At 39.5% G+C, this 20995-nt stretch overlaps 1 protein-coding gene across 1 annotated transcript; it reads left to right on the forward strand.

Moving 5' to 3' along the window:
• Nucleotides 1-1462: 1462 nt before the first annotated feature.
• On the forward strand, nucleotides 1463-20794 carry GLIPR1 (GLI pathogenesis related 1). Its single transcript, XM_054580126.1, has 6 exons — nucleotides 1463-1726; nucleotides 3005-3250; nucleotides 10291-10400; nucleotides 15669-15754; nucleotides 20136-20162; nucleotides 20254-20794. Exons 1-6 carry the CDS (start codon nucleotides 1553-1555, stop codon nucleotides 20406-20408), a joined length of 798 nt encoding a protein of 265 aa, XP_054436101.1. The 5' UTR covers nucleotides 1463-1552; the 3' UTR covers nucleotides 20409-20794.
• Nucleotides 20795-20995: the final 201 nt, after the last annotated feature.

Raw genomic sequence — 20995 nt, forward strand, 5'->3', positions numbered from 1 at the left:
TGCACTTAACAACTAGAAAAAAGGATTTGCAATCAGACAGACCCTATACTACCATCTTCCTAGCATCATGCTCTTGGTCCAATTACTTAACCTCCTTTTCTCCTGGTATTATCATCTGTAGAGATAATAATATGTGTCACACACAGTTGCTGTGAGAGCACAGTGAGTTAATGAACATGACCAAAACCTGGCTGGGGTTTGTCATCGCTGCTGCCAGCTGGCCTAGACCACCATGGTCTCCGCAGTCAGGTTATTTTCATGAAATGGGTGGCCTGATGCCGTGGGAGTTGGTCACTCAAAGGCTACTTTCCCTTCCGCCACAACCTCAATAATGTTCCTACAAAAGCAAGTCTTGGACAAATGCTGTTAACTGCCTAAACATTCATTAGCAAACAGTTACAGAAACAGCCCTGCTCAGTCCTTCGACACTCCAAACATACAACTGTGAGAGAGACTCCTGTGAAATACATTCTCAAGTCAGAACTGGGTTGAGGCTGGGGACAGGGGCCTGCCTCTGTGACAAGTCTCTAGAGAGCTTTGCTTGGCTGCTTCTTTACCCCTCATTTATGCCATGGCAGGAGGGCATGTTCAATTTTCCTACAAACCATCCATCTTGAATACTACTTATTTTGCTAGAGGAAATTATTCTTGGACATTCCCTAACCTAATTAGCAGACTCTGGTGTCAATTTCCATAACCATCTCTAAAGTGCTAAAACCACATTCGGAGTGCAGATTTCTGATTACAGTACTTTAGAGCTCATTGTTCATTGCATACGAATTAGATGGCGCTAACTTATATACACTGGCATACCTAAAACTGGCTTATCTCCAGGTATTATGTGAAGTATTACCACACAGACAATATAACAGTGATGTGTTTGTTGTTTGGTTGGTAAATACAATAGTCTTCCTCCTTTCTGGAATCTTTATCCTTGTCTATTCCTACCCACCCATCCTCATCCTTAAGGAGAGGTGACTAGAGCCTTTTGGAGCCTAAATATTTATAGGTTCTAATTAGAGAGGAATAGATAGGGGTATAAGGAATTATACATCATTTCTCCCCCAGGAAAATGAGAAAGCTCATCATGTATTTAAAAGGGCATATCTAAGTCAAGTTATGATGTTAACTAGGTATTTCAACTACCATGTGCTGATGAGTTTCCCAGAAAAGTTTTAAAAAGCATTTTCACAAGGCATTTCTACAAGTGAAAGATTTGTCTTCATTTATCCAGCAGAACCTCTGTAAAAAATCGAAACTGTTATTTCTGGAGATTCCTGCTAAACTCAAACCAAAGTCTGACTCAGCCACATAAAAATCTGTTATAATAGGTGCTGTGTCACTGAGAACCACTGAAAACAGGGTTAAAAGCAAGAAACCATATATGGAGAAACTCATATCCATAATTTTGCTGTCACTTAATGTTCTACTTTCTTAAAGCTGAAGTCAGCTGGCCGTGCTGTGTGAAACAGAGAGACAAGCAAACACACTCTCAGAACCTGCAGCAGCTCCAAATTCCAGCCTCCTGGGCTCCACGCCAGACCAACGGACCATGAGAGTCACACTCGCTGTGACAGCCTGGGTGGTTTCCGTAGTCTCCAGTTATTCACATTCAGCAAGTCGTTTGCCAGACATCGACAATGAAGGTTTCATCAAAGACTGTGTTCACATTCATAACAAGTTTCGATCAGAGGTGAAGCCAAGAGCCAGTGATATGCTCTACATGGTAAGTGAACTCTCAGTGTCTGTGGCATAAGTCAGTTAGAAACAACTAATGCATACGGATTTTGGAGGCAAATCCTTGGTAACCATGAATGACTTTTTTCATTGTGATTTATGTGCTCAGTAAATTTACCATCTGTGATCAAAACAAACCTGTCGTAGCTCCATCGACAGCTAAGCAAGTACATTTCAGTTCTCATTTTGCACACTTCCTTTCCTTTGGTCACAGATAGGCCGCTCTTCTCTTTCTGTCATCTTCTCCCCTTTTAATTTTTGTGAGCGATTTTTGTTTGTGTTGTCTCTAAGTTTACTTTTTTGTTGCTAGAAGAGTATTGCCTTTTTCAGGAAGACAGCATAGAGTCTGGGGGAAGATAGGATTTTGAGTCACTTAGGTTTGGGTTTGAATACCAGTTCTGTGGCTTTGAGCTGGTTTTTAACATTTCTGACCATAATTTTTGAGATATAAGGTATTGTGGTTGTTAAATTTGATAAAATGTGTGAAACAGTACACAGTATTTTGCACATACAGGTATCCCTCGCTTTTCAAAAGTTTTCATGCCACTTTACTTTTATGAAAGACCGACATTTAGACCTGTTTTGGCCAACTGAGCGAAATCTGAAGAGGATTTTTGCTTCTAAGGGAAAAAAGTGAAATGCAAAAGTAACAGCCAGTGTTTGTTTCACTGCCGTTACAGAAGCAGCCGCACCCTGAGCAGCGAGGGTGGTGATTCCAAGCTCCTCCCAGGAACCACACTCAGCATTGCAGTGTGAAGCTGCCACAGCTTTGATCTGTGTCTGTGAACATCTGTTTTTCAGTTCAATTTACTTTATGCATCCATTAACAAGATGTGTCCTGAGATAATTGCTTTTTCGCTTTCCATCCTTTTTCCATCCTTTTGAAACCTTTTGACTTACAAAAGTTTTCAAAACTTTTCGAAACTTTTCAAAAGGTTTTCGAAACTTTTTGAAACTTTACAAAAGGTTTCATAGTCTGCTCTGCTTTCAGATAGTGAGGAAAACATAGAATGGATCTTCGGTGAAATGTTGGTCTGTGTCAATCATCCGGATTTTCAAATTCACAGAACTAGATGATCATGTTTCCTACGAGCCCTGCTTATTCCTTGAAGACCCACTTACATAGAGGACCCATACACAATGGTTACTTCTCTATTCTTGCCATCACACCACTTGCCCCAAATTCCCACTTTGCTAACTCCAGTTACATTGTTGGATAGCAGGTTCCACTCTTGACCCTCTTGTTGTTTAATATTTATTTTTGCAGACTTGGGACCCAGCACTAGCCCAGGTTGCAAAAGCATGGGCAAGAAATTGTAAGTTTTCACATAATGAAAAGCTGAAGATACCCTATAGGCTGCACTCAAATTTCACTTCACTGGGAGAAAACATCTGGACTGGGACTGTCTCCATCTTTTCTGTGTCTTCAGCCATCACCAGCTGGTACAATGAAATTCAATACTATGACTTCCCAACTCAGAAATGCAGCAAGGTCTGTGGCCACTACACTCAGGTAAGGACCTACTATATATTCTCTTGAAACCACCTTTTCATGGGTGAGGAGAACACCAGAGCCTAGTGTTAATAAAATATACAGGAAGCTAGTACATCTATAAAAATGCAACAGTCAGGATTACAGGCTTACTCTTAAAAACAAATAAGTGGAACAGGCTCTAATGCCAAATATGATAGTAGTTGAAGAGTTTAGTTAAGTAGACATAGGTAAAATGTGAGGCCCATCAAGGTTTTGAACAGTTTTGATAACAGCTATCTTCCTGTGGGCCTTTATTCCATTTGCGAGTAATCAAAGGACACTATGAGTGGATTTTCAAGTATGAGCACTCTACAAAATTTAGGTAGTTGTTTTGAAACTATAAAATTGGGAGAAATAACCCTCTCAGGCAGAAGTATCAATAAGAATTAATGCTTTCGTATCCTCTTATTCTTTCAAAAATGGATTGAGAACTATTTAGTACCACAATAATAGAAAAGAAACCCACAGTCACACCCCCTATGGAAAGGCCAACATAGGAACTTGTATATACCATGGTGTGGCTTTTATATCCCCAAAATTGATGGTATTAGTCCCAAAGCCAAATCCAAAGCCTCCCATTGAGAATTTTTTTTTTACTTAAGCTTGTTTTAGGTCTTTAACCCTAACTCGGGTTGACAACATTATGAAAAGAAATTCCGAGGAAGCATCTTCTAAAGTCTTCTTGATAGGCTACCTTCCTATCCTGAACACATTTTGTTTCTTTACTTTTATTTCCTGGCAGTCCTTGTTAAACCAATAACTAAAGGTACTCAATCTAGGTTTGACTGGTTTCAATGTACAAGAATATGTTGAAATGCGGTATGATGGCAAAAACATTCCTAACAAGGCAGCTAACTTGGAATATCAAGTGCTTTTAAAGAGCAAATGTTCTTAGAAAAACTCTCAATACAGTTCAGCCTTATAAAGCCTTTGACCTCGCTGGCATTATTACAGGTAAGACAAGTTTGGCAAAGTTACAGGGGATTATTATGATGAGAAGGCCAGGACTCATTTCAGTGAAATTTTCATCTCAAGATTATTGTAAGGAGGAGTTTTGAGATCATGAGTAGCATTAGCCCATGTCTTGGAAATATAAATCAGTTCCCCCTAGACTTATCTCATAAACTATCAATTCTGGTTTATGTTTACAAATAAAATTAACCAGAAAATAAATTTTGTTGAGTTCCCACAAGTCCAAGAGGACAAGAAAGCTAAATCCAGACTGCCTACAAGTGGTACCTCATAACACTAAGCATTTTGGTGTTTAAATCACCAGAAATGGTCAGCTTGAGGATGCCAACTCTCATTCGGGCAGTGTTTAGGCTTCTATCCTACACCAGGCACTAAGGCACTGCTCATATGTATTAGTCCCGATTCCAGAAAAACAGCCCCGGAGATTGCTTACGTGTTGACATTTGCACGGGGGAGTACAACCGCAGAGAAGTAGGAGTGGGGAGAACAGGGGTTGAGCTAGGGACTGAGGGACGGAGCTGCGGGTGGCCCTGACCCTTAGCAGTTGGCCTTCTTTGGGAAGAGACATATGTGTAAATGGACGTATTATAATACCTGGATGGTGCAATTTGGAGAAACTGACAAAGTACCATATGAGCAAAGAGGACAGAGCTACTTATCTGGCCAATGGGAGGTATAGAGACATAGGAGTTGCTCACACAGCAGGAAACATAGAAGTCCGTTCTTGAAAGCTAAGTGAGAATTTGTCAAATGAAAAGGAAAGGGATGACAATGCCAGGCAAAATTAACACGGTGCATAATGTGTACAATGTGTACAAATCAGCTTGGCACTTCAGAAAAATGGCTAGTAACTTAGCACACCAAATAGAGCTCAAAAAACTGTCAAATTGACAAAAGATTTAAACGATGCAAGTTAAGACACTCCATATCTATAATTCCAGGAAGACAGAACTTGATTTTATGTCACATAGGCCTGAGATTTTTAGAGATGGCCCTCCTAACTAAGCTTACTTCTAAAATTTCCCCTTACATCTAGCAGGGAAAAGGAGGGCTAATGTTTATGTCATGGGAAAACTCATTTCCTAAAATCATCTTCCTTGCATGGAGGTATCAGAGCCCAGGCTGAGTGATCCTAACCTGTCCTCTTTAAGAGACAATGTACTCCCACTTCAAAAGAGGGGCACTCATTATGGGGAACATGTCCAGTACCCACTGGGTCTGGGAAGATGCATCACCAGCAATTACTTTTTAAATGAGCATGGCGCTTAGCTCCTTATATCTAAGGCCTCTTTGAATTCTCACCACAGACCTATAAGAGAGGCCCTGTTCTCCATCGATAAAATAAACAGCCTCAGAACAGTTATGAAATTGTTTTCCCAATGTCATTTAGTCGGTAAGAAGAGCTGGATTCAGATATTAGGTGTGTTATAAAGATTACATAATACAGTATATGTAAATTATCTAGTAAGGTACTAGTATTCAGTTTGCACTGAACAAAGATTACATTTCGTCCATGAGCTGGTTTCTCAACAATTATATTGGAAGACGGCTCTGCTTGTACGAAACCTTGCTGGGAGATTCAAGACTTGCCCTTTTAAATTCATGCTGGAAACTACCTCAATTGGGTATTATAATCTCCAACTTATTGTCATCTTTTATTAATAAAAAACAAGTTATTTTCAGATCTTGGCCCATGAGGGGTCATTGTATAAAGACAATAGATTCAGATCCATCATTACCTCACAAAGGTGTTGTACTTCTTAAAATGTTAACACTTCCGTTCTGTCTTCACTACAGATGATTTGTATTGTGGAAGAATTTTGGTATATTAATATGGAAGAGTATTTAAATTATATATTTTGTTGCTAGTAGTTCAGCTTTGTAAAGTTTGGAAATAGTTTTACTTCAGTACCTGGGCGGGGTCACAATTTAGGATTAGTAGTGTTGAGGATGCCCACTAGAAGGCGCTATTGTTTGTTTTCAGATCAATCCCACTTCTGCCCACCCCAACCAAACCTCTTGAAATTTTTATTATTTTCTTTTACACTCTCACAGAACCAAAGGAAATATGACACGTTTCACAATTTTTCTAGCTGGCTTTTTATATGCTGCAAGTTTACCATACTTTTGATAAGGAACCTGATGGACTCTGAGATGCTGAGACTGGAAGGGGAAGAAGGTGGGAAGGGGATGTTAGAAGGGATAAGCATGCCTGCTCCTACTGAGTCCCTCCAATGCAATGTTTTTTTGTTTTATTTTTTAATTAGTAAAGTATAGACAGTCGTTCCTGGTTCTGCTAAAAGAGGAAAGCCATTGAAGGCATCCTATTTAGGGCATGAACTGTGCTCACAGTACTTCTTGGTCAAGTAGAATTAGGTTCCAACGCTCATCTATTAAAATCAGGACAATAGATATTTCTTGACTTGTTATGAAGTTAAACATCATGTTGCATGTAAAGTGCTTAACATTTCCCTGGCACTAACTAAATTCTCAATGAGTAGCTCTTACTTTTTTATAATTATGTTTTTTGTTTACCTTATATGGTAATATAATATTCACCATATTATAATATATAATGTTATATATTATAATATATAATAAATATTTATATATTTATTTCATTAATATTTATTTAATATTGATTTCAAATTTAATAATATAATTAAAGACATGTATAACAGCAATCTGCCTGATTAAAATTTTTTCAAAAATTTTAAAACAAAAAAATTATAAGAGAATTAAACATGAACATTTGTTGAGTGCTTATTATGTTCCAGAAGCTGTTCTAAGCATTTTCTTATTAGCCCAGTTAAAATGTCAAAATAAGCCTGTGGAGTTGGTGTTACCCTCATTTAATTAAGACCAAGGTCACACAGTGAGTGGCTGAGCTGGAATATGAACTCAGACTTTACTGCCCCAGAGCTCACAAATTTAACTCAGAATCTGAACGCCCATGAAGCTGTACAGAGACCAAATTGAATGGCTACATTAATTGTGGTACATACATGCAATAACTATTTTAATCAGCAATGAAAAGGAGAGGCTACTGATAGCTTCAACAATATGAATGAATCTCAGAAGGCTTATGCTAAATGAAAGAAGCCAGATTCAAAGGCTACAATCAAACTGATCCTATTTGTATAACATTCTGGAAAAGGCAAAACTACAAAGACAAAAACAAGTTAGTGATTGCCAGGGCCTGGGGGGGAGATAGTGCTGACTAGAAAAGGGCTTAAGGGAACTTTGGGAGGTGATGGAAATTCCCTAGTTCTTCAATACGAATAAGGCTACACAACTCTATGTTTTTGACAAAATTTATTGAACTGTATACCTAAAAAAGATGGATTTTACTGTATGTCAATTACAACCTGACTTCTAAAAAAAGAGACCAACTAAAACACAAAATGAATACTAACATTTGCATACTCTTGGAGACAAAGAGAGCAGAAATATAAAAGAAAGTAGAAGAAGAATAGCATAAAGCATTAAAGGGGTGGGGGGGAGCAAAGAGTAAGAATGCTTGAGATAAAACACTGAAGAAAGTTCTCAAAGACCAAAGGGTAAAAAAAATACAAAATGAACTAAAGTGATAGGAAAGGAATTATAGAAAACAGTGAACCCAATTAGCATAAGTAAGAATCACCAGAGCTGAAACACAGATTTCTAAGACAATTCTAGTGACTCTCACTCATTCATTCATTCATTCAGTCAGCCAGTCAGTCAGTCAGAGGGTCTGAGATGTGTCCAGAAATCCGCATTTTAAATACAACCCAGGTGAAATCACTTTGAGATGCAGTGAGTAAAAAAAAAAAAAAAAAAAAATTAAAATAAATACAAAAATGTTTGGAAACTAAAAGTACAAAGGCCAAACCTGAGAATTCATGACCATGAAGCTAGGTTCTCTCAAAGAGATAGAAGCCTAAGTCATTTGGTTACCGGGAGTTCCCTGCAGGGGATTCCTGGGCGTGAGAAGTGAAGGGAAAACACCTCACTTGGATAGGGGGACGGGGAGGGGGCCGTCCTTGCCAAAGGAGAGCACTGCCCCTCTGCAGGAGACCAGAGCCGCCTCCTCAGCTCCTGCCCCTTTATCAAACCGAGGCTCGGGACAGATAGAACAGCAGAGCAGTGGCCTTCCTGAGCCTTTGCCAACCACCTGCTAGCTCCGCCCCTCCCCCAGACTCCACCTTTAAGCCTTGGAAAAGCATCCTCAGCTCCCCCGTCCCTCACTCTATACTCTCTCTCCAAGGAGAGGATTTTATGATTGATTTTTTTTTTCCAAGTAAACTTGATCTTTCTCTGCAGTCACATGGCCCCGTCTCAGTTCTGAGTCTTTCTTGGGTTCACAGAGATGTTCCCTTTGGCTGGAACACTTCTCCTGGCTCCCAGCCCAGCTCCACCAGCTTCCGTTCCACCTTCCTACCTGGGGAAGGCCCCGTGCTGTACACTCCCTTACACCTTCTGCTTCCCCTCACAGTGTGAAAGCCCTAGGTAATGGTTTCCTGGCGGCTTCTCTCCGTTTTGTGAAGGCTTCTACCGACTCCAGCCCATTCGCCTTTGCATCCCTCATGTGCAGCACAGTTCTTGTCACAAAGTTGCAAAAAACGTACTACTAAAAATAATTTACAATGCAATTTGGTATCACTGTAAAAGGAGTGCTTTTACCGGCTGGCACAGCTCCAGAGACTAGCTCTTCAAATACTTTTTTTCTTTAAGATGAGCTAAATACTCATCAAGATGAGTGTCAAGATGAACTATAAAATTTGTGCAAAATGAGAATGTGGAGTCCCTTGTTGAAAAATAAGGAAGAATAATAAATAAGGAAGAAAATAGTGCCACTAAAAGTGCTAAAATGTGACAGCATTGAATTAAACCGAGCATGCAGCCCTTCTGGTCACAGGGACCCTCTCCCTGAAGCTGCTCTGTTCTTGGTTTCCCTCCTATATCACTGACCACTGCTTTCAATCACCTTTGCTGGTTGGTGTTCTTTATCCCACGATCTCACTTTTTTTTTTTCTATTATCCTTGCCTATGTGATCTAATCTAGTCGTGTCTTCCAGATCCATGTCTTTGAGCTGCAGGTGGTTCTACTCAGCAAAGTCGGTGTGCATGTGGACATCCGATAGGCATCTCAAAAGCAGCCGGCTTGAGCAGAGGCCCGACCCCGTTCCCATCCATCTTCCTACTCCTACGATTTCCCCACCTCAGTAAATGTTGTTTGGGCCTAGAACATAAACTTGATTTTTCTCCTTCCTCTTCACTTCACACTCAAAGCAAAAGAAAATACTTTCAGCTTTATGTCTAAGCTGAACCACAAACCCGATCAGATCTCAGAAATTCCATGACTATCACCCAAGTGTGATCTTTTCTTTCTTGTACCACAGCAACGGCCTTCTAAGTCCCATCCTCCCTTTTCTTCTCTTGCCCTTCTCTGTCCATTTACTTCATCACAACCAAAGGGACCTTTTCCAAGACATGAAAAAAGGCCCTATGATTCACATACATACAAAGTTCCCCGTGGCCGGCTGCTCTGCCTCTGACCTCATTGCCTGCAGATCTCCCCCACCCACGGGATCCTTCTCACGGCTGCCCAGCTCTCAGCGCCTTCGCCCTGAGTGCTCCTTCTGCGTGGAGCGCTCTTCGAGACGTAGCTCTCCTGCACAGCCTTTCACGCTGCAGTGCTGTCTTCTCCTCGTCCAGCTCTCAGCTTAAATGCCGCCTCCCCGGAGACGAGACGTTTTGCCTGAACACCGAAGTTAAAGCAAAGCCGCTTCCTCCTCCCCATCTGGGGCTCCCTCGCATTACCCTGTTTCTTCATTGTGCTGTCAAAAATTGTCTTAGTTATTTTTTATATGTTTATTTCAGACACACAGCACAAATAATAATAATGTACAAGACTTGTTTCCACCTGAATTCTGAGCACCTAAAACTTCCCTGGGAGTATGTGTTCTACCTAACTAGAGTGAATATACCTCACCATGTTTCTGGAGGTCTAATCAGAATCAAATGTTTATCTATCTCTTGTTAAATATCCTTTTTTTTTCTTTCAGGTTATTTGGGCAGATAGTTACAAAGTTGGCTGTGCAGTGCAACATTGTCCTAAAGTTTCTGGCCTTGATTTCTCCAACGTAGCACATTTTGTATGCAACTACGGACCAGCGTAAGTGTCCAAACCAATCTCTTTCTAAAACAAGAAAAAATTAAGTTCTATTTTACGGGTATTTATCTTCATTGCAGAAAATCTAAATAAAGTGTAAAAAAGAAAATAAATATTAGCCTTAACTTCCCTGCCTACAAATCTACATTAACATTCTGGTACATTTTTCTATGTGTTTGTGTGTGTGTACACCCTTTATAAATACTACATAAATACATGCACTCATTTTTAACAGTAGCAAGACTGAAGTGTTTTCAGGGACATAGATCAATTAGGTGTGGTAATAAAACCACAAAATGGGAGGTTTGGTGTTATTTTATATTTATTTATTAAAAACTTTGCAGTTTTTGTACAATTGTCAAAACAAATAACTGAATTGAATTTCTCAATTTATGTAACTAATTTATTTTTGACAGTTTTGCTTTTAAATATATACAATTCATTTCCCTTTGGAAAATGGGGAAGTTATATGACCTCTCCCCTCACCCTCCTATAAACTTCTATGTGCGCTTATGCTTCACACACATATTTAGAAAACCGAGATCATACTAGAAATACATGTTCTCTATTTTTTACTTAAAATTATACCATGAGCATTTTTTAGGTCATTAAAATATCAATTATAAAAAATGAGAGAGAATGTTCCTACAGAGCTTATCATGTGCTAAGCACTGCTCTGATTGCTTCACAGGTATTAACTTATTTAATCTTCACAAAAGCCTGTGACATAACTCCTGTTATTACCCTGGGCGGCAGGGAAGAAAACTGCCTGGCTGCAGAGCCTGCCCAAGCTCCCTCAGTGAGCCAACGTCGTGACGGGACTGTGAGCGGTGCCGCCTGGTTCCGGAGTCTGTGCTCTTCATGGTCACACAGCATTTCACCCTAGTGAGGAATTTAGACGTTCCCCTGTATTTTATTTTTTTTAATATATGATGAACAATCTTGAACTAAGTCTTTGGTCACATCTATTTCCCTACAACTCCTAGAAATAGTATATTAAGTAAAAGATATAATGTTTACATTTTTTTAAATATATAGAGCCAAATTATCTACCACTGTTAATACTATAAATTGACATAATTGTGGGAGATAATGTATGCGCGTGTGCGTGCACATGCATGTGTGGTCTGTCCAGAAAATATCCACCCATGTACTATATGTAATATAAAAAAAGAGACATTTACTGAAGAAGATACAAGATACAAGAAACATGGTACATAGGACAATAATGCCTCAGTCCCCCTCAGAATAGGCAGCTTGGGACATCAGAGTTCTCCCAATCACCATCAGCTGCCCTTTTTTCCCCTGAATCTCTCTTCCCTTTCAAAGGTGATTTTAGTTTTAGGAAAAGACAGAAATTTCAGGGCACCAAATCTGGGCTGTAGGGGAGCTGAGCCACCTGGGTGATTTGATATTTTACCAAAAAATTCTGCATGTGACATGATGCATGAGCAGGTGCACTGTAGATGAAGCTGCCAATCACCAGTTACCCATAGCTGTGGCCTTCTGAATCATCCAGTTTCCACAGAGAAATGTTCAAGCTTCATGCAGAATTGGATGCAGATTCATTGCTCTACTTGCTCAGTCATTTCGAATGCAACAGCCACACAGTACACATGCTCACTCAACAGCATCTTCTGCCACCACTGACTAGTACAGTGAAGTTACCACTTTTCACACATGCGCATTCCAGTCTACACTCCCAGGTTACATTGATGTTGCGTCAATCATTCTTGTTATATTAACAATGGATAGACTTTCTCTAGACAATCATCTATCTATTATCTATCTATCTATCTATCTATCTATCTATCTATCTATCTATCTATCATATATCATCTATACGGGGTCCAGAAGAAGAGTGTGAGTGGTAGGGTATGATATAGGTGAAATAATTTATAGTTTTATTTTGAACATTTCACCTAAAATGTCATATGGTGTGCTTGAGTGTGTCATTGTTATGTCACAGAACTACATACTTATGATTTTGTAATAAAAAGGAGGCATTTGTGTCAGACCGTGTGTGTGTGTGTGTGCATTTATGTATCTCAATGGTTAAGATACAGGCTCTTGAGACCTTAGTTCACTTGTGTATGTGAGCTTGGACAAAGTACATAACCTCTCTGAATTTGTATTCTTTCTAAAAGATCAGTATCAAGTAGCTATGAAAATTACATGAGAAACAAGTATATGCAATGCCTGGCAATGATGATTGTGAAGTATTTATAATAGTTCTTATAATAATGAGGTACAAATGTGAATTCTCCTGGTTTAGACTCACCTAACTTGCCTTCAGAGTTATAAACAATATTAGATTGTAAAACTTATAAGCAGTTATAATGCTTCTATCAAGATTAACATTCATTTAATCATACAAATAAATGCATTTTTATATTCGGTTATTCAAAAAAAACCAAACATACTCCCTGCCCTTATGGAATTTATATTTATGGGGGAGATAGGCAATAAAAATACAAATAAAATAACTGCGCTGTGATCGGAGTAATGAAAGAAATAGAAATAATACTGTAACCAATGCTATCAATAGTGAGGCCCTACTGAAGCTACAATGATCCGGGAAGAACTTTGTGATATATTTAGGCTTAGGCATGAAGAATGAGCAGGAAGCAGGCGTGTGACAACTTCAGGAACAGATGCCTGGTGGAGAAAACAATTGTGGGGAGGATTAAAGGACAGACCAGGGTGCTTGGACCGCTCAAGGAGATGCAGCTGGGAAGGGGCAGCGCAGGCCCTCCAGGGCCTGGTAGGCCACTGCAAATTAAACTTTATGCATATAGCAAGAGGAAGCCATGCAACTATTTTAAGTAAGAGAATGACAAGACCTGCTTTAAATGCAGAGATTTTTCTGCATGGGGTGTGGAGGATAGACTGGAAGGACACGGGGGGAGTGAGGGAGCTAGAAGTTGTCACTTCCTTCTGCCTTCTGAGATGGTTTTTTTCTCCTATAAACAAAACGTCAAAGGCTCCCATTCCACATTATTCTAAGAAGTCCAACACCTTTCCCAATACTTCAGATTTTCTCAGAATGAGCTGTGTGTGGTATGCTTAATCTCCAGTCACCTGGACTCCAGCTCTGGAGTCACACCCTCCGTTCACGTCACTCGCCCAGGACAGTTTTGACCCTTTTCCTCCTGGCTGCTTCTGGACTGTCTGATCTGTATTATCCCAAAGAGAGACACAGCTGTCTCCTTCATTCCCCTGGGCCCTCCTGAGCAAAGCTATGCTGTGTAACAGACCGTCACTCAGTGGACCAATGGAAGAGAGGGCTGGAGCGCAGAAGAGGAAATGACGCTCTCAAGTAGTACAGTACCCGGCGTACTGTGGCCGCCGCTGCCTTGGGGGCCTTACTCACACTAATCTTTTTATTTAGATATTTTTCTTTTCCAGAATGCCAGGACCCCAACCCATTTTCTCACAGGCTACCAGGGGAAACACTAAAACTTCCTCTTCTTTATTGGGCAGAACACTTTAGGTCCCTTTGTCTTAACCATCCCCACCTAGAAATACCCAGGCCTTTCCAGTAGCGTGTTTCTCCCAAGATGAATCCTGCCATTTCCCCATAATTTTCAACTGCATCATTTTTCGTTTGTTTCTGAAGTAGAAATCTTTCCCTTTATAGTTTGGAAAGCACGATTAGACAAAGAATGAAGTAGCATAAGTGGTTTTATTAAAAACATTCTAGAGCTTAACCACTGAGAATGGTGTTTTTTAACAATGAAAGATTTTCTCATGATTAATGGCCATTTTGGACACCTGTATAATTGTTATCAGAATACATTCCTTGTACAAAGTAAGCATAAGGGTAAATTTAATTTCCAAAACAGCTTAAGTTAATTTGGGCCAAACAAGGTTAGAACATACATTTTTGGTTAGAAATGAAAGGTTAACAAATTATTTCTAAAAGGGAAGGTTAACTTTGGAGGTAACTGTACAGTATTAGGGGAGGGGCGTCTCTGTGCTTTGGATGAGAAAAAAGTAACATCTCTATTTTCACTAACTTCTATTACATTTCATTATGAATGAAGGTAATACTCCAGTCTTATCAGCTTTGTATTGGCAATATTATATCTTTGTAAATATAACAGATATTTCCATATCACATTCCAGTTACAATAGATTATCTTAAAATAGTTCTTATTAATCACTGTTATGAAATTAATGGTATTAGACTCCCTGCCTGATCTTATCTAATATTCAATTGAGAAGCACCTATTACTGTATTACAAATATTTTTACATTTTGAGAGCAATTGGTTTCCTTCATAATCATATGAGCTTTATTTCAGGCATTAAAAACAAACTTTTCAGAAACAGTCCATAGGCCCTGCCTATGGATACTATGGCATAAAAAGTTAAGAACACCTTTCCAAAAGTAGAGCTCCAAAAAGGATTAGTGTAGATGCACAGCTCTTCCCTGCTGCTCTGAAGGTGTTCATGGGGATGTAAAATGCATGCATATTATTTCACTTTCTAGTCTGTAACACTGGGGGACTACTTACACTCTGTACCTAGCTATAGGTATAAAGGTATAATGGGGATAAAGAAATAATTCTATCTTCCTGATGGGGGTGAGAGGATTAATTCAGTAAGGCTTAGAACAGAGTGCCTAGCACATAAGGAGTACTCAGTGATTATTATTCATGTCACATCTTTTACGTAAAAACAATTTACACTTTAGAAATTCTCTCATACTTCTAATTCTCTATTGTTAAATACTTTTCCCACCAAATGGCTCCTACCCCATAAAACCCGCTGAGGCTCGCTGACTGACAGTGAGTGGGGGTCCCCGTGCCTTCTCTGAGGCGCACAGTGTTTTGGATGGCAGCACTCATGCGGGCCAGGCAGTAGGTGGAGGGGAGCACTGCCTTCGAGCCTGACAAATCTAGTTTCGTTCTGATTCTGACATATATTGTGATATATATTGTGATTTTTGGCAAATTACTTAATCCTTACACCTTTAGTTTCCTTAGCTATAAAACAGAAATTAAAAAATCTTCCTCTCCAGGTTGTCTTAAGAATTAAATGGGATGATGCAGATTAAGACACAGGTTCACAGACATAGGCACATGGAATAAACTTGGGAGTATTAACAGACTTCCATTTCTGCTTTCCTCTCTCCGCTTCTTTTATCAACCCTCTGAATCTGTGGATGTCTGTACTATGATTTAGTGGGGGACCCATAGTAAATTGCAATTGCAAAAATACACACAAAAAAACACCTCTCCTAATGGAGTTCTCTTCTACTTTATAGAGGAAATTACCCAACTTGGCCATATAAAAAAGGATATATTTGCAGTGCTTGCTCCAAGAAAGACAACTGTGTGGACAATATGTGCAGTAAGTAAAAGAAACAATCTACAAATAATACAATGTGTTTGAAGCTGTTGTAACTGTCAACAGTTAAGAGTGCAAACATTTGTTTTATCCTAGTAGCTATTTTCAGGGAAGCTTGCATCAGGTCGCAATCAAGCCAATGGCTTACTTTACTAGGTATGAGTATGTTTAAGATAAATTTAAGGAAGTAAATATTATTCTTTTTATTTAACTGTAGTCAGTATGACAAAAAAACTACTAAGGTGTTGGAAACCACACGCCCAAGAGTTGCTAATTTCAACAAGATCAAAAATTCGTATAATAAAGATATCCAAAGCAACAGGATTCTGAGTTTTTTGATACTACTTGCCCAAGGCACTCGAGGCTTGCATTTTCATCTCTAGATTCATCTCTAGAAGTAAATAAATAAAGCCGTAATGTGGCATTCTTTAAATTAGCAAAACAGCATTTAAGGAAAAACAATGTAGAAAGTCAATGAAGGTAACTTTGCGGGTGTTTTACTATACATCCTAGTAAAATTCTGCTTTGTAATTTGAAATAATAATCCATAGTTGGCCAGGAGTTTATTTATGCTTCCTCTTCCAGAAACACTCCTTTTCATCCCAGTATGTTTTTAAATTCTCCCAACGATGTGAAGAAAGGAAACCTCAATTAAGCCAGGAGAGTTGTGCGAATCCTGCAGTACTTTTGTGTCCACATCTGTAACCAACTAAACTCTGGAGCTCCAAGGTTGGGGTGGGGTAGAGGAAGGGCAGAGTGGACTGAGTTTAGCTGCATAAATTGTTTGGCAAACGTGTTCCACTGTTTACAATTCTAAGGTCCCTTTGAGGCCTAAAAGGATCCCTTTCTCCCAAACACTTAACTCTCATCTCCAAGAACAGTAACACTTTACTGATCAGCTTTCTGAGTCAGTCATTTTTCTCCAGTTCAACCATTCGTCATTTCATTCACATCAGTTTTGTTCAGGGAACTTGGTAAAGTGTAGTCCAAATGCAACAATCTCTTTTCAGAGTATCAATATATTACCTGAATTTTCCCTTCCATGTTGATATAACATTAGAAAGCATATTATTATTATTATTATTATTATTATTTACGAGTTAGGCAGTGTAACATAGGAGTAAAAACCAGACTTTAGAAACAATATGCTCAGAATTCCAGTCAAGATGGCGGTGTAGGTAAATGCAGTACTTGCCTCCTCCCACAACCACATCAAAGTTACAACTACAGAACAATCACTACTGAGAACTGCCTGTAATCTAGCTGAACAGAAGACTTCTATATATAACTCAAACTTCTTCTGTATAACTAAGGCTATACAAAAGAAACCACCATCAAAACTGGTAAGAGGGATGGAGACACACAACTAGCTGGTCCCACACCCATGTATGGTGGTTAAAAATCGGGAGGGACATCTCAGCTGCAGAGGTACCCCGTGAGAAGCCAGGGGTCCCAGCCCCATGTAATTTCTGGCTGTGAAACCAGTGGAGATTGTGGCTGAGTGAGATGGAGGGCTTCTGGAGTCCCAGCAGTGTCTCCTAAAGGGCCTGTACAGACTTACATGAACTCATTCACTCTGACGTCCAGCCCTCAGCCACCTGCTCAAAAGGTGCCTGGGTCATATAGGGAGGCACTGAGTTGTCTGGCTTCAGGGCAGGGTGGGGCTGCTTTCTCCCAAGCAGGAGGGTGGGCAGAAGCTATTGTTCCTTTGCTGAGCCCTCCCCCTGCAGGCACAGGCAGACACTGTATCTGAGTTTCCATCAACCCAGCTAACACTGCTCTCCCTGCCCTGGTGATTACCAGAGATCCCAACCCACCAACTTTTGGGCCCACCCAAGTCATTTCTAGTGTTTTTCTATATAAACGGCCTGTCTTGGCTTATGCTTTGGACTTTCCTAAAATCTCTCAAAAGTTCACAAACCCAAACAAGTAATATCTGCCCTTGGTATGCCCCGTACCTCTTGGTAAGTGCCGTGAGGCCTGGCACCAGTGGCAGCTAGATGTGGGTCACCGCTTACCCTCTCCCAGGCACCTTCAAGCCCAGCACAAGTGGCAAACTGCAGATCTATCTGTACCTCATACCAGGTGACCCCTGGCAGGGTAAAGGCACTGGCTGATCTTGGCCTGCACTTTCCAAGAGGCTCCGGAACCCACACACCGGGTGGCCAACTTCAGACCACACCAGAGCACCAGCCAACATTCAGTATCTTCATAAATGACACACTTAAAGGGCAGACTCTCCAGGCACCAGAGCCCTGCTAGGGCGAATCTTGCTCCATGAGGCCCACCCCCGCACAGGAGCTCCTACACTGTCACCACAGCCAGTGCTCATAAAAAATCAGCATGAGGGTCAATCCCGCCCACCCATGTGCCATGAGCGATTAAGGCTCAACCGGAACAGGAGGGCATCGCAACCCACACAAGGGACGTTCCCAGAGAACACGACTCACGTGACCAGGGAGACTGCACCACTCCACCCTAAGGACACCTACTATATAAGGCCACTCTGCCAAGCCTGGGAGAAATAGCAGCTTTACCTAATACATAGAAACAAACACAGGGAGGCAGCCAAAGTGCAGAGACAAAGAAACATGTCCCAAATTAAAGTTGTCTGGACTTATTTCCTCGATAAAATATAAGTGATATACTTTTCACAGCATGGGTGAAAAAACTCAAAGAAACAAAATACACACACACATACATAAAACAAGGACCTAGCATACAGTAGCACTCAATAAATATTTTCTATTATCCTCAAATTCACCCTCCCTATAATCCCAAATATTGAATTTACTCTTGGTGTTTTGGTAGTTTTTCATGTCCAAACTTTTAGGTAATTTTTTTATGCTCATGAACAATTCTCTTTAAAATCTGTGATTCAAACTCGGACCATTATTCTAAATTATTTAAAGAATAATTTCATTGTTGCCATTGGTTAGTTGCCTGTCTTTCCCACTGAACTCTAAGTTCCAAACAGGTAGGAATTTTGCCTATTTAATTCACCTTTGTAGCCAAGGTGACTATTCCAGCTGGCAAATAAGCACTAATGGAGTGCACGTTTCCCAAAAACAAAATTAAAACAAAAAACAAAAAAACCCTTCCTTTAAAAAATTTAGATAATTAGTAACAACACAGTAACAATAAGAAGAAAACTGATAGAGTCTTAGCTCTTGATATAGGAGATCCAGCTTGAGATGGTCTCTAATGCTGTGGAGTAAAATTCAGAAAACTAAGTCTGTAGTCCAGTAATAAAAAGACCCTGGGCTCTTAAAAAAAAGGAAAATACATGTTAATTTGTCCAGGGGGTAAAGGTTAGAGGATAAAAGATTTTACTCAACTGAGTCCGTCTCTGACAAATAACGGCAAACACTGGAGGAAAAAGCTCCTTTGTGGTCTTCTAGATACTGCCATTGGGTTCAATAGACATCCATGGAGGCCAACCAGGACAGTTCTGTGAAATGTGCTGGGCTTACTGGACAGTACACAGGAAGGTTTTAGCTAGTTTAAGGATATATTTGGCTCACTATTCAAGTTGAATATTTAACATGTGAAGTATATATATGGAAAAAAATGTAAGTAGCACATCATATTCTTGATTTCATGGATATAATTGCCAAGGAAAGTTAAAGTAGCAGCTTCACAGTAACTGAGTGTAGAAAGAGCCCAATACCAGGTATGATGATGAGGGATGCTCACAAGGACCCAGGGGGTCAGCTCCTTCTTGGTTCCACCACAGGAATCCAACCTCAGCTGGAGCAGAACTGGTGTGCAAAACACGTCTGACTAATAAAGGTATCAAGAAGGCTGAGGCAGATGTGGAGTTTTCTTCCTGGTGCTCTGAAGGTCAAATTCTGAATACAACTCAGTGTATTCAGTAATTATGAAAGGAGAGGAATAATTATGACTTTATGACTGTGAAATGTCCTATTGATAATTTAATGCCATACGGGAATGGATGAGAGAGAGGCCACTGTCTCTTTATTACTGACTGATCATTTCTCTAGGGGAGGAACTTATTTTCAGAAAAAAATATTTTAATTGTTCACACTTAATATTACTAATATTTAATTTTTATCTTATTTTGAAATTCCAATGTTTTAATTTTATTTTAATTATATTTATCTGTTAGATATGGCATGTAAAATGATTTACCATTTATAGTGTTATATAAAATGTCTAAAGTTTATACAAAAAGTTGCTTTAAAAATATCGAGTTAGAGCAGTTAATACAATAAAATCTTTAAAAATTAACCTTTGATAACAACTGCAATAAAGTCAAAGTAACAGCTAATCGTTTTAAGTAGAAACTTGGCTTTTTAAAATAAAACAAAAGCCTCATCAGTATCTACTCTTTTAATTTCTTCTCTTTTCTCTGACTTTATAGCTAACCCACAGAGAGACAAAACCACACGTACGTATATAAATCTTGTTTCATTAAGGTCTTTGTGAATTATGTTACTGCATTATGAGAAACAACTTTTAAGAAGATATTTGTTTTACAGGTTTCTACTCTGTTGTGTATCCAGACTGGCTGATATATTCACGTAATAGGCACTTATCTCTCTTTCTTATTGTCAGCCCGCCAATACTCATACTGAGTGCTATTATTACCATTTTGGTCAGGCACAAATGGCCTCATTTAAGTCTTTTGGGCTAATACAGTTAAGAAGAAAAGTTTACAAACTCATTTACAGATGACTTTTTAAAAATGAAAATTGGGTATATTTCTAATTTTAATATATTCCAGGGGAAAAAAAAAAAACCCCATTACTGCTCTTGCTGGTGTGGCTCAATGGACTGAGCACCGGCCTGCGAACCAAAGGGTTGACAGTTCGATTCCCAGTCTAAGGCATACACCTGGGGTGCGGACCAGGTCCCCAGTAAAGGGCACGTGAGAGGTAACCACACACTGATGTTTCTCTCCCCCTTTCTCCTTCCCTTCCCCTCTGTCTAAAAATAAATAAAAACTTTAAAACAAAACAAAACACATTGCCACAGTAAAGCCATAATTAAAAGGAGAAATTGTTCAACATCCTAACTCTACAGGGTAATCTCATCTTTGCTTTCCACTTTTCTATGACTAAGCACTGTTTTCCAGGTGCCACAATTGTGACTTTCAGTAAGTAACCTAAAATGAGTGGACTAGTTTTAGGTAATTCTACATAAGTCCTTTTGCCTTCAGTAGTAAAAACATTTCTACATAACTTCTTGCATCCTGACTCAACTCTAAATATCTGGTTTTAC

This window comes from Pteronotus mesoamericanus, unplaced genomic scaffold, assembly GCF_021234165.1.
Source record: "Pteronotus mesoamericanus isolate MK-2021 breed Mesoamerican mustached bat unplaced genomic scaffold, CSHL_Meso_final contig_56, whole genome shotgun sequence".
Lineage (NCBI taxonomy): Eukaryota > Metazoa > Chordata > Mammalia > Chiroptera > Mormoopidae > Pteronotus > Pteronotus mesoamericanus.

Excerpts from the sequence above, each read along its gene's own strand:
- GLIPR1 (XM_054580126.1), top strand. The coding sequence starts at position 1,553 with ATGAGAGTCACACTCGCTGTGACAGCCTGGGTGGTTTCCGTAGTCTCC. Across the intron at positions 1,727-3,004 it reads CCAGTGATATGCTCTACATG|ACTTGGGACCCAGCACTAGC; the intron begins GTAAGTGAACTC and ends TTATTTTTGCAG. Across the intron at positions 15,755-20,135 it reads CTGTGTGGACAATATGTGCA|CTAACCCACAGAGAGACAAA; the intron begins GTAAGTAAAAGA and ends CTGACTTTATAG.